The 11,590-nt window shown below is 40.9% G+C and overlaps 1 protein-coding gene across 2 annotated transcripts; it reads right to left on the bottom strand.

The window, feature by feature from the left end:
• Positions 1-4,725: 4,725 nt before the first annotated feature.
• Positions 4,726-11,368, bottom strand: LOC115593562 (pannexin-3). Of its 2 annotated transcripts, XM_030437119.1 has the most exons (6): positions 11,283-11,368; positions 10,791-10,983; positions 7,363-7,505; positions 6,817-7,031; positions 5,583-6,334; positions 4,726-5,158 (listed from the first exon to the last, which is right to left on the bottom strand). In XM_030437119.1, the coding sequence occupies exons 2-6, from the start codon at positions 10,972-10,974 to the stop codon at positions 5,100-5,102; spliced, it is 1,353 nt and encodes a 450-aa protein (XP_030292979.1). In that variant the 5' UTR covers positions 10,975-10,983; positions 11,283-11,368; the 3' UTR covers positions 4,726-5,099. The 2 variants fall into 2 exon arrangements, with proteins under 2 accessions (XP_030292979.1, XP_030292978.1); XM_030437118.1 differs by lacking the exon at positions 4,726-5,158 and having other exon boundaries at positions 5,165-6,334.
• Positions 11,369-11,590: the final 222 nt, after the last annotated feature.

Genomic DNA, 11,590 nt, shown 5'->3' with positions numbered 1-11,590 from the left:
TTAATGACTTACATTTAGCTTCCTAGACAGAAAATTCAAGATTATTATTCATCATCATGCATTTGACAGGCATTCTTTGTTTATTCAGCGTCAGATGGTTTCAGATCATTATAACACTACTTGATCTTGTCTTGATAGGTAGGATTCTTCAGAAGCATAACTCTGTTGAGCTGTATTACATTTCTTGGAGCAGCAATAGGGCTTTTTGTGAAAAGGAGGGACTGGGTATACTTTGCTAATATTCGCTGACGTAGTTAAACAAAGAAAAGAAGGCCACTTAAGTCGACCTTGATGAACAGAAAACCTCAAGAGGAAAGACTCCAATGTAGAGTTAACATTTATTCCACCCTCTGATGATGAGGAGCTCTCTATGCTGAGAGGGGTCAATGAGGACTATTGCAAATTTGGCTCCTGTTTCTTTTTATTAAGTTTCTCTAATTAGTCACAGTCTAGAGTGAGGCACTATATTATTGAGATTTCTTTGTTAAAGCACTGAGGCAATGACTGGTTATGACTGGAATCTATGGGAGCTTTTTTTGTGGCTAGCTTTTGGGATATACTTTAAACTTATCAATCCTAAGAAATACATCAGGTAGCTTTTGTGCCACTATAATCACACCTTTACCTCACAGGTGACAAGAAGCTGTGGCTACTCAAGGCTCCTGTGGCAGCAACACAAAACTGCCTGTGTGTGCTGTTTGCTCAGTGTTGCCATCACTTTTAATTGAAGGTTCCATCTTCATTATGTGGCCATCTGAATGAGGAGGTGGGCCACAATAGATCAATTGTGTCATGAACTGGAGGTCACCTCAGCTGTTCTTAATGGTTTACTATCAGCTCCTGTTTTGCATGCTGTCACCAATTTAAAGTACTTTACATTCCCCAAGAATCTGAGGCATCTGACCTTGACTCCTTTACAGCAAGCAATCTAAATGGCAATATGGGGTGTTTTGTGAGACTTCAACACAGAGAAAGCAAGATGAAATTCCTGTAGCTATTACTTAAAAGAAGACAGTGTCCATCATAACTACAAATCACCATTTTCCGCGGACATACATCCCTCATACTAAGATCAGTGTCAGAGTAAACCGATTGCCTACACCAACAGCCATCTTCCCAAACAGCCTTGAACACATATGTTCAATGTTCAGCTTCATTGTTATTGTATAACTTTACTAGTATCATGAAGTTATGATGGAAATGCAAGTGTCCTTGCTTTTGTATCTCCATGAAATGAATGGTGATTACATTGGAAGAGCCCAGTTGCATCTGTTTACATAAACACCATCCACTACTTATAATATACTAATAATATTCTATGAGGGTCTTGGGGGGTTGTCCTATTTCACAGGAGGATATTTAATCCACAACCAATTAGAACTCTATACTGAGAGGCAAGGGGGCAATCATGAACATGGGGTAAGGGTAAAAATTTGAAATGAGATTGAGCCAATACTGTGAATGCAGGTTGTGCAAAGTTAATGGTGCAGTGTGTGTGGAGTAGTGTGCTATGTAGAACACCTATACTATATAACGTTGAAGACATTTACACATGCAGATGAGTTAAGGAGTCTCAGTTTGAGGAAAAATAAATAAAAATAAATAAGCTGCCCTGTAGTCTGCTGGCAGACACTCCTGCATCATACGCTGTGTCTTAAGTTGGTAGCTATTGTCTTTAAGTATCCTTTGCTCTGTGCAGGCAAGTTAAAGAGAAAAAAAGTTAATGAGAACTTGACATAAAAAAGTATTGCCTTCTTAGGTGAACTCAGTTCACTCATTTGGATCTGGCTGCTGTGCAGGATCCATACCCTGTTTTGATATTGCCTCAGCATTGTTTGGATGTAACAGAGTCAGCGCCATTATCCAGACAGTCTAGAATGTGTAGAGCAAACTAAAGACGTTTTTGATCTCTCATTACACTCAATAAAATCCCGCTTTAAAGAATGAGCATCATTCCCAACATGTCAGGAAACACTGATTGCAAACAGTGGTAGCTGGTGTCCAGCCCGCTGACATAGCTGAACTCAATGAAGATTGCCAGCAATTTCTTGATTCCAAAAGGCAATGCTCCAATCATAGCAACACCAGCCTCCTCACACTTACTGACTCTGGGAAATTGGCTGCGGCACAGAAGCTTTTACAGACTCTGGCAGAAGAGTCTGGACCTGGTGAACGCCTGATAAGGCTGATTTGAATGAGACTGCTTTCTCTTTTGTTTTGATTACAGGAATTATAAATATCAGCAGTGACCCCACTTGTGATGCAGCCTTAAATTAATATATTGCAGCTGTAAAAAAAAAAAAAAAAACAATGCAGGCAGTCTAGTTTCAGCATGGCTCAATGATGCCCTCAAGTGGCCTGATCCAGCAGCTAATTAATGGGTAACACCATCATAGACAGCAGATACTTATGATTTTGCTTTTGTGATAAACCCTGCATTAAGTTTGCTCCTATTCAAATATGAATTCAAGAACTTTCATTATCCCCGTCTGTGTGTGTTTTTCTTGATCTGTGCCAGACATGCATGACTGTCAGTGACAAGTAACCATTGTTTTTGCACAGAGAATGTCTAAGTGCTGCAAATGCCTTGACTACAAAGTGATCCATGGCGTGTGACTTCCTTTTCAAAAATAAAACACAGTAAAAGTTTTCAGCAATATTCTTCAAAGATAAACTCACATATCCTTTGTAACTGGGCTTCCAAAGGGGGCCCTTGTTCATAGGTCTCAGATCCACGCTGCGTTCCTGCTGTACACAAATAGTCCTGATACGCACTACAGGCAACTTGCCTGCCTTTGTGTCTTTGACTACATCAAAATAATTGCATGCCTTATTCTGTGGGTGATTCACTGTTGCTGCATTGCAGTAGACCAGTCACACATCGTGACACAGGCAGAAGGGTTTGATACATACTGTATACTTTTTGCCAAGGCTGGTTCCAATAAGAGAGGTAGTGGGCCTTTCTTGTGTCTAGTGAAGCCTCCCTCATATGGCCACTGGGTGCGGTGGAGAAGACAGTTAAAGGTGGATTGTATTATATAATATGTTTAAACTCGGGCTGCACGATATGGAAAAATAAATACTGTAAATATTTTGACAGATATTGCCAATGCGATATGATTCACAATTAGTTGGAATGACCATTCTTGTATCATAATTTTAACCACAAAAAATTCAATAAATGATGATGTGACATTTGCAAGGGTCTGATCCGAATAAACATGTTATCTAACATCTGGAGAAAATTGTATTTTGTGTTGTAGCAATAGTAATAGTAACAGTATCCTTGTATTGTATAATGATTTTGTAGACCAGGACATCCCTGCAGCACTACAGCTCTTCATTATAATGCTGTTTGTCACATAGTTGACCTTTTACCATATTGCAATTTGATTATACTTCAATTAAGTGTGCAGCCCACAGTTAAGCATGAACATACAAACTCTCAGTCATCTTAACACTGCGTTGAAAATGACTTTTGAAATAAAACTTTAAATACGACTGTGATGCCACTGGCAAATTACACAATAATGGAAACTGATTACAGTATAACCTATAACCTAGCATTTTAATTGTTTAAAGTAATTACCTACCACCTTAATGAGTATATTTTGTCTGTTCAATGTCGACCATTTATAGACAAGTATGACAGACATTTGTGAATAGAAACAGCAGTCAGTAAGTTCCTCCAGCTCTGAAATTGCATGTACTAAAAATAAAAGCACTTAAAAGGCAAGTGGCTCTCTGCTGTCCTTAAATGGATAATTACCATCCACGACAGTGAGCGCCTGGTATTGTCTTCAGTCTGTGTGTGTGTGTGTCAGCATGGAAATGTATGTGACAGAAGCACATTTTCCAGGAACCAGCCAAGCAGGATTTTTGAGTACAGTTATTATATCAATTGTGTTAGATTTAGGAAAACATGGTGTTTAGGGTTAAAATAACTACCTTTCTTATGCAACGTCAGTTACGAACATTACTTATGTTACTGAAGTGATATTATGTACATCTACACTGCACACTTTTACACTTTATCTACATGTTAGTAATTAGTTAAAATAACTTACTTCACTTGTTTATTTTTGGTTTCATACTGGACACAAACAGCTTCCCCTGGGTGCCAGCCCTGTCCTTCATGATCAGTCCTCGACCTCCTCCCTTAATGGACTAATAACTAAAGACTTAAACGCTGCCAAAGCAATAAACATGGGTAATAATAAGCTGCTTACGCCACTGACCATTGGAGTTGTAATTCAGATAAGGACAGGCTGTAGAACTGAGTACTCTTGTAATAATGCAGTAATGAGCACTGAGTACTTATTGCTGGGCAGCTCAAGAGGTTAAAACAGGTTGTCCAGTATGCGGAGGGTCACTGGTTCGATTCCCCGGCTCCCCCGGCTGCATGTCAAAGTATCCTTGAGCAAGATAACCCCAAACTGGTCCTGATGAACAGATCTGCCATGTGCTTGAATGTGTGAGTGTGACAAGCGTTGTGATCACTTTGAGACTGGAAAAGTGCTATAGACTTCAACATGTTGATGAGGGCTAAACCAGTTACATAAACCTCATTTATTTTGGATTACATGGAAAGAACTCACTTTAATTCACAGGTAGACAAAACTAATTTCCTTCACTAATAAAGAAAACAAGTGTACAAAGAAGCAAAAAAAAAAGGTACAAGAAATACAATATTCTTTTCATTCCTTCATGACCAAAAAATGGCAGACACTGGAATCTGTAGTTGCCACTGGAAATGTTTCTTTGACTCTCAATTGATATACATACTAGTTTAATGGTACATGGTTATACAGCCACTTTCACTTTGTTTATTTTAAAATGCATGGGAGCAAACCAAGAGACAGAAAAAAGTCTGCAGCAGCTACAGTTGAACATATGCTAAAAATCCAAATTCATTGACATTTCCATTGAGAACAATTTGCCCTGTAATTCTAAAGGAGATTTTGTTTTGCCTCAGACTGCAAAAACCCTTGATTGGTGTCCACAGTCTTTGTGGGCACTCTTAAAAAGCTACTGTATAGAGTGCCCCATTTCCCCCTGTCCCCCCCATTGTTATCACACTGATTCAGTCCGTAGGAGGCCTAGTAATGACTAAATGGTGCAGACTCCTTCAACTCATGGTACCCCTGGTGGTTTGGCTCTGTGAAGAGACAGAGAGGTCAGTTAGAACTAGTAAGTGTCACAAATCTCTCTCTCCTAAATCAGCCATGGCTTTTAAAACTCTTTTAGAAATACAGGCAGTTCAGTTTGGTTCCAAAAAGAAAGAACAAAAGCAAAACATTGACAGACAGTAAAGAGAAAGAACATGACTAAACAATGTTTAAATTCACTGCAAATGTTTCTCAAGCCACTTCCTTAGGTCTATTTGGATACTACCCTATTCTATATTCAGTGGCTTTTCAGTGAGAACTGCTTATTTTACCTTATATTTAAAGCACTTGCTTTACATTCTCAGAGCCTGTGTTCTGGAGGTCACTTAATAATTTTCTGCACATCCCAAATGATGTAAACAAATATAGCCACTAGCAGAATACGTTTAAGTGTGTAAATAAATGTTACGGTACCAAGACTCATATTCTCCTCCACAAGAGGCCTCTTCTCGCTGCAGTTTACCACTCTTCCCTGCGCTGCTCCCAGAATAGTCATGATGTCTACTAGGCTGAGCTTCCCTTCCTCCTTGGCCTCCTCCACCTCTCCTGCCAGCTCCATCGCAGCCTCCTCGCGCTCTTCCATCTCTTCTTGGCTCAGCATTGCGTTCAGACCCTGCCCTGTGGTGGTTGTGCCCACCTGTGGTGGCGCCAGTGAGCACAATGCCCTCACCTGCCCATAGGACTTCAGGTGTGCTACGTTGGCCCGCAAGAAGAGCAGAAGGACATTGAGGTCATTCAGTGGGCATCCTAGCCTACGCTGGCTGATTACATCCAGTGCTGGAAGGACCTCGTAGACAGAGATAAAGGTGGTGTCCCAAACAAAGAGCCGGATCAGGCTGAAGAGGACTATAGGAGCAAGCAGGACGTAGATGGCACCGTTGGCCACGCTTATCACTTGAAAAACCAATTGGCCAATCATTTTACACTGAACCAATTCAGGAACCCAATTCTGATCCCGCAGCATGCCGGTGCGGACAAAGCAGCTGAACTCATCCTGCAGGAAGGCAGAGAGGTGGAAGTAGGCCAGGTAGAGACAGGCAGCAGTCATGAAGGTCAAGAGGAGGAAGCCCCGCAAGAAAAGCATGCTAACAAGGAAGTAGGAGTTTTGTTTGCACTTCATGTATCTCTCCAGTAGAGGGTACTCAAAGTATCGCTTCTTCTTGGCCCTGCAATTGGATAAGGAGAAGAAACTCAGCACCATGGTCTTCATGTTCAAACAGCTACACACATTCCCAGCTGGGAACACCCCAAAACAACCACAAACTCGTATTTGGCTACGAGGAACTGACCACCAAAGCACCCAATCCTCCACTGAGACTGTTGGAGGTGAAATTTGCAAGGATATGTTAATGGTAGTTGCTGAGGGAGAGAAAAATATAACTCTTCACTACCCCAAAGCACACATTTTCGCAGTTTATCAAAACATTCAAAATGACAGCACAAGATCACTTCTGTAACCTTTAACCAATAATTCACACTGGCAGATAAAGTTTAATTTAGCGAGATGTTCTACTTTGGGGACAAATCAACACTTTTCAAAATTGAGTGAATCAAAACATATATAGGTATATGGGATTTTTTTTTTTTAGACAGACACAAAGAGGAATGAATAATGACTGCTACAATCCAACAATAGCTGGTGTCTTACCTTTGCAGTTCGGCCTGAAATGTGAGGGGGTTCTTTGTGTTCTGGCGCATGTCCAAAATGTTCTGAGCCAGTCGGATGGAGCGGTTGTACGACTTGTCCAGTTCGTCAATAATGAAGAGCAGGTCTGAGCCCAGTGAGGGCATGACGAGCTGGCGCCAGATCAGAGCCGGCAGGTACATCAAGACAGCCATTGCCATAAGAGAGTATGGGAACATCTGGACGGACAATGAAAGGAAAGGGTGAAGTAGAGGATGGCAGGAAAAAGTTAAAAGAAGCAAGGTGACTCACATAAACAATAGCCTCACAATCTAGTATTACAAATGAACACTTAAATGGAGAACTGCTTTTTTGTGACTGGGCCTTTAATGTCTACTTGGGTCTAAATACTTTGCAAATGTTTGAACAACAAAAAGATAATCTGCCTCTTATTGAGCGGTACACAGCCATTAAAAAAACAAAACAAAAACACATCAACTCACAGCACAGAGAACAGCAGTTTAACATTGACAGCCCCTCTAGGTGAGAATTAAGAATCGCTCAGCTTACTTTGTGTACCCAGAGTGAGCGCTCCTCAAAGTTCCCATTGCTGTCGAATTCATGATGCATCAGGGAGTCCCAGCAGTACGTGTCTACATAGCTGGCCTGCTTGATGGTGAAATTGCTGGGAGGGAAACAGCTGATCTGAGGCCCTGCAGAATAAAAAAATGTTGATCTGCAACATTATCTGCTAATATGTGGGATTATTTTCTGGAGCTTCTTCCGATCATGCTTCAATCAATCACTTCAAAATCAATTTGCCTGTAACCAGTCTCTAAGCATTTGATATATACCTGTCTCTCTCTCTCTCTCTCTCTCTCTTTCTAACTCAAACACACACACACACACACACACACAGTATTGCAGGCCCAATACCAGACATGGGAGCTTCTGCTTGCCCTTTTCTTTTCTGCTCTTTACAACATTAACCAAAAAAAATCATATGTTTCCAAATGGCAACCTGGCATTTAAAAACCCTGGGTGACTCCATCGGGCCCCTCTACCTTATACTTAGTTCACCTTGATATAACCACATGTAGTCCAACCACTTGAATCTATGCTCTGTACCCATCTGTCATTTCCAAAGGATGCCCCACCCTTAAACAGAGAGCCCAAGGAAGAAAACACCGAGGGTGTGCCCCATCTATTTCTGAGCATTGCAACAGAAACATGGAGGTTCTATTTTTTACAAGCCACCTCCACATCTGCCTAGCTTTCTGTTAGTAGTAACATACTGCCTGTAATTTACTGTCAGGATGTGATTTCTTCTGCCAGACCCACTCATTATAGACGACCATTACATGGTGCAATTATACGTGTTTGTGTGTGTAATTAATCAACCACATTCCAACATATTGATAGTGACACCTAAAATATAATTATGGCAGCTGTGGTTATGATGGAGTATATTCATTTTAAAAATGACCTTGGATAGAAATTTACAGAACGAGGAAAGTACAGCCTGAATTTTTAGACTAAAATGCTCATTTTTTTCTTTTCAAAATGGCGCACACAACATTTGGAATAAATTGTCGGCTAGTTTTGCAATGACATACAATATATTAAAACCTTTTAGAGTGTGGTAGGGATGACATATTTTTGTAGGCTAACCCAAAAGTTAGCATCACCCTCGTTCCCTCGACAAAAAGCCTTTGGAAATTTTCAATTAGATTTTGGATTACTGCTAACAAAAGTTTATGATACTTACATGTTTTGTTCAGCAAGATAATCATCACAAATGAACACCACTTTGATGATTTTTAAAATGTTAATGCAATCACCACAAGCAAAAGGCTAACGTAAGGCTATGAACAAATCTACTTGCGTGAGTTCAGCGTCACCACCACTAAGTTTCATACTACTCTAAAATAAACGAATGTTACTGTAAACTGATCAATCTACAAGCTGGAAAGTAAGAATACTTTGCAACTATGGTTGACCTGTAAAGACACGTTTTTGTCAGCTGCAGACCTTATTTCAGACATTTAACAATCCAAGGACTTAGAGAGGGAATTGGAAGAAAACAAACTTATTTCTGGGTTTCAGGATTCCCTGATTCCTGCAGGACTCTTTTGTTTAATTCAAAGTAGATTTATTTGGAGGGTCATCCATGATTTGCAGCTGCATAATGAAATGCTAAACAATGAACAGCATATCTTTTCTATAAAGGCTTTTCAAATCTATCAATCACTTTCTCTGTACCAGCCGTTATATAATTAACATACCCCTGAAGACGTCATGGTCGAGCAATTCATATAATATGCATTCAGCTTAACATAAAAAAAATTCATTGCAAACTGATTTTAATGTGGTTAAATTTTTTGTGTGTTGTTACCAAATGAGCCACAAGAGCGCAATGCTGCTGGTCTTTTGCTGTTAGGGCTTCCCAAGAGATCAACCTTAAACTTGATCTGCTTAATGATGGGATATTTGCTGGTACTTGCTTAGGTTTAAGTTACGCTGAGTATTACAGTTATTATACTAACTGACATGACTGTATGTTCCGTGTGCTGCTAACTGTGGGAATCAATTTTTTCCACTGTGAGTGCATGTGTGGGCGCATGCGTTCACAAGTCATCCTAAATACAAAACAACTGCATGCCTTTCGCATGAAATCTTATCAAATATTCCCCTCAGCCTCCCACCCCTGTGAGCCATTTAGCAAAGTGAGGGAACCTACATTTCTGTCACTACTCCTATCTCCTACTCCCACTCCCCAATTAACTCTGGCAGATCATCCCCACGTTTGTGCTTTGTACAACAATTCTTGGCTGAGAGTCCAGGTGCAAGTAAACCAGACTCCAGACAGCAGCGCAATCAAGAACTGTTGTGAAACTGACAGCCCAGCAGATAGGCAGCCAAGATCTATCAGTTGAGCCGCATACCCCGGCACCACATCATGTTCTACGCCCCCCCTCTGGTTAATCAACATATCCTCTCATTTGACTCAAATCGGGGGGAGCTGCCACAGAAGAACTTTGCCTTGTAATTACAGCGTGCCAGCGTTAGTGAATGCTGCTCTCAATCATCCCCCATGGCAATTAGCATCAGGAGCACCAGGCTGATTGCAGACCAGCTCAGAAGAGACAACGTTTAGTTCAAAGTCAAGGGAGTCAGCCTCCACAGCAAAAGTCTTATGCTGCAGACTTGCCACGTACACTTTAGATTGTCAGCGTGGTTTTTTGTGCTCTACAAATGATCACTGGCAGACAGGTTGTTGGCATGTTTTATATGAAAACACATTTGATTCAAAACTTGTTTTGTTTTTTTAAAGTGAATAAAATAGCACAACACTCAAAGGTATGAATGGAGTCAGGGCCAGTTGTGGTTCTGTGTTTTTAGTAATTTTTTGTTGTCATGTTATCGTTGTTTTTGTTGTATCTACATTGCTCAGAAGGCCTTAATGGAGTCAGCACTTAATGTGTTCCTTTTATGATCGGTGTTTAAGTGTTTTGTTTTCTCCCTCTTGCTTCACAGCACCCTAATTTGGTTAAGGAAAGTGCAGTGTAATTACAGCTTTCATTGTTATTGCTCTTGATATTTAGTTTAGTCAAGAAGGAATTGTCAGGGATGAGGAGGGTGCCAAGATGAAACCCTTCAAAGAAAGAGCAGAGATACGCTCACTGTCACAGTTCAAGACTTTTAACTTAGCTTCACTTTTTTGTCTGGACCTGTGTGTTAACTTTAAATTATATACCCAGTGCCACAGGAATAATAAGTGTCTTTATATTAGTATGCATGATATTCTTCAACTAAATGCAGTTTAGCAGGTAAATAATGAGAAATTCAAGGACAAACAGAAGAAAATTACTTTCAGAGGACACTGCATTAAAATGCAAACAGAGACAGATCACAAAGCCAAAATGCAACCACTGAATACTAGGACTATGGGGTGTCTGTAACATAGATAAAAAGGATAGGGACAGAGTGTTGCTCACCCAGGGAGATCTCGCGGGCAAAGGCCATGCACACCAGCATTAGCGGAAGTCCGACCGACACAAATTTGATGACCTTGTCCAGAGGAAGCTCCAGCTCCAGGTGGTGGATCCGGTTTATCCCGGGGCCGTCCTGCAGCAGGGCATCAGATAGCATGGCCTTGGCTGCCGCCTGGGCGATGGACATTTTGAACACCTAGCCGATGATAAGTAAAAGGTTTATTTTTTTGACACAGTGAAGTTGGGAAGGAAGATATCGTGTGCCCTCAGTGCTGTAAGAACAAAAGATACACATGACCTATGTCACATGTCACTGCTTTCCTTTCTCTATTTCATCTTTTCTGTCTTTCTTCACAACATGTGATACTGTAACTTAAGATAGAATGCCTATAAATGCACAGTAATAGGAGAGAACCTCTCCTCTCAATCGAGGATTGTTTTTTCCAATTAGCACGAAATGTCCTGAACATATCATAAAAGCTATAACCAACTTACCTTAAGTCTTCCAGCTTTCTATGGTGATACTATTAAAAATACATTTGCAGTGTTTCCCTCTAAAGGCCAGCGCTGTCTTGGAAAGCTTCTTAAGTATTCAGGGAGGGCCTCTGTAAATGAGAGGTTGGATTTGGGCTGGACCAGGCCTAGCCGGGTCTGGCTCTAATTACAGAGACGACATCTGGGAGCATGTAGGCGCCCAGATGGCACTGACTGCAGCAGACCTCCAGTACCCAACACTCGGCCATGCTGTGTGTCTGTGTGTGTGTGTGTGTGTTTTTCTGGTCTGTCCACACTGTGTGGCTTTG

This window comes from Sparus aurata, chromosome 13 (genome assembly GCF_900880675.1).
Source record: "Sparus aurata chromosome 13, fSpaAur1.1, whole genome shotgun sequence".
NCBI lineage: Eukaryota > Metazoa > Chordata > Actinopteri > Spariformes > Sparidae > Sparus > Sparus aurata.
Note: the sequence above shows the minus strand (reverse complement) of the source record. Positions and strands in the feature narration are given on the sequence as shown.

Bases quoted from the DNA above. Each gene is read 5' to 3' on its own strand.
- LOC115593562 (XM_030437118.1), bottom strand. From the start codon at position 10,974: ATGTCCATCGCCCAGGCGGCAGCCAAGGCCATGCTATCTGATGCCCTG. The intron at 7,032-7,362 runs GTAAGCTGAGCG...TTGTCCGTCCAG, and splicing joins GCTCACTCTGGGTACACAAA to ATGTTCCCATACTCTCTTAT. The intron at 6,335-6,816 runs GTAAGACACCAG...ATCCAATTGCAG, and splicing joins TTTCAGGCCGAACTGCAAAG to GGCCAAGAAGAAGCGATACT.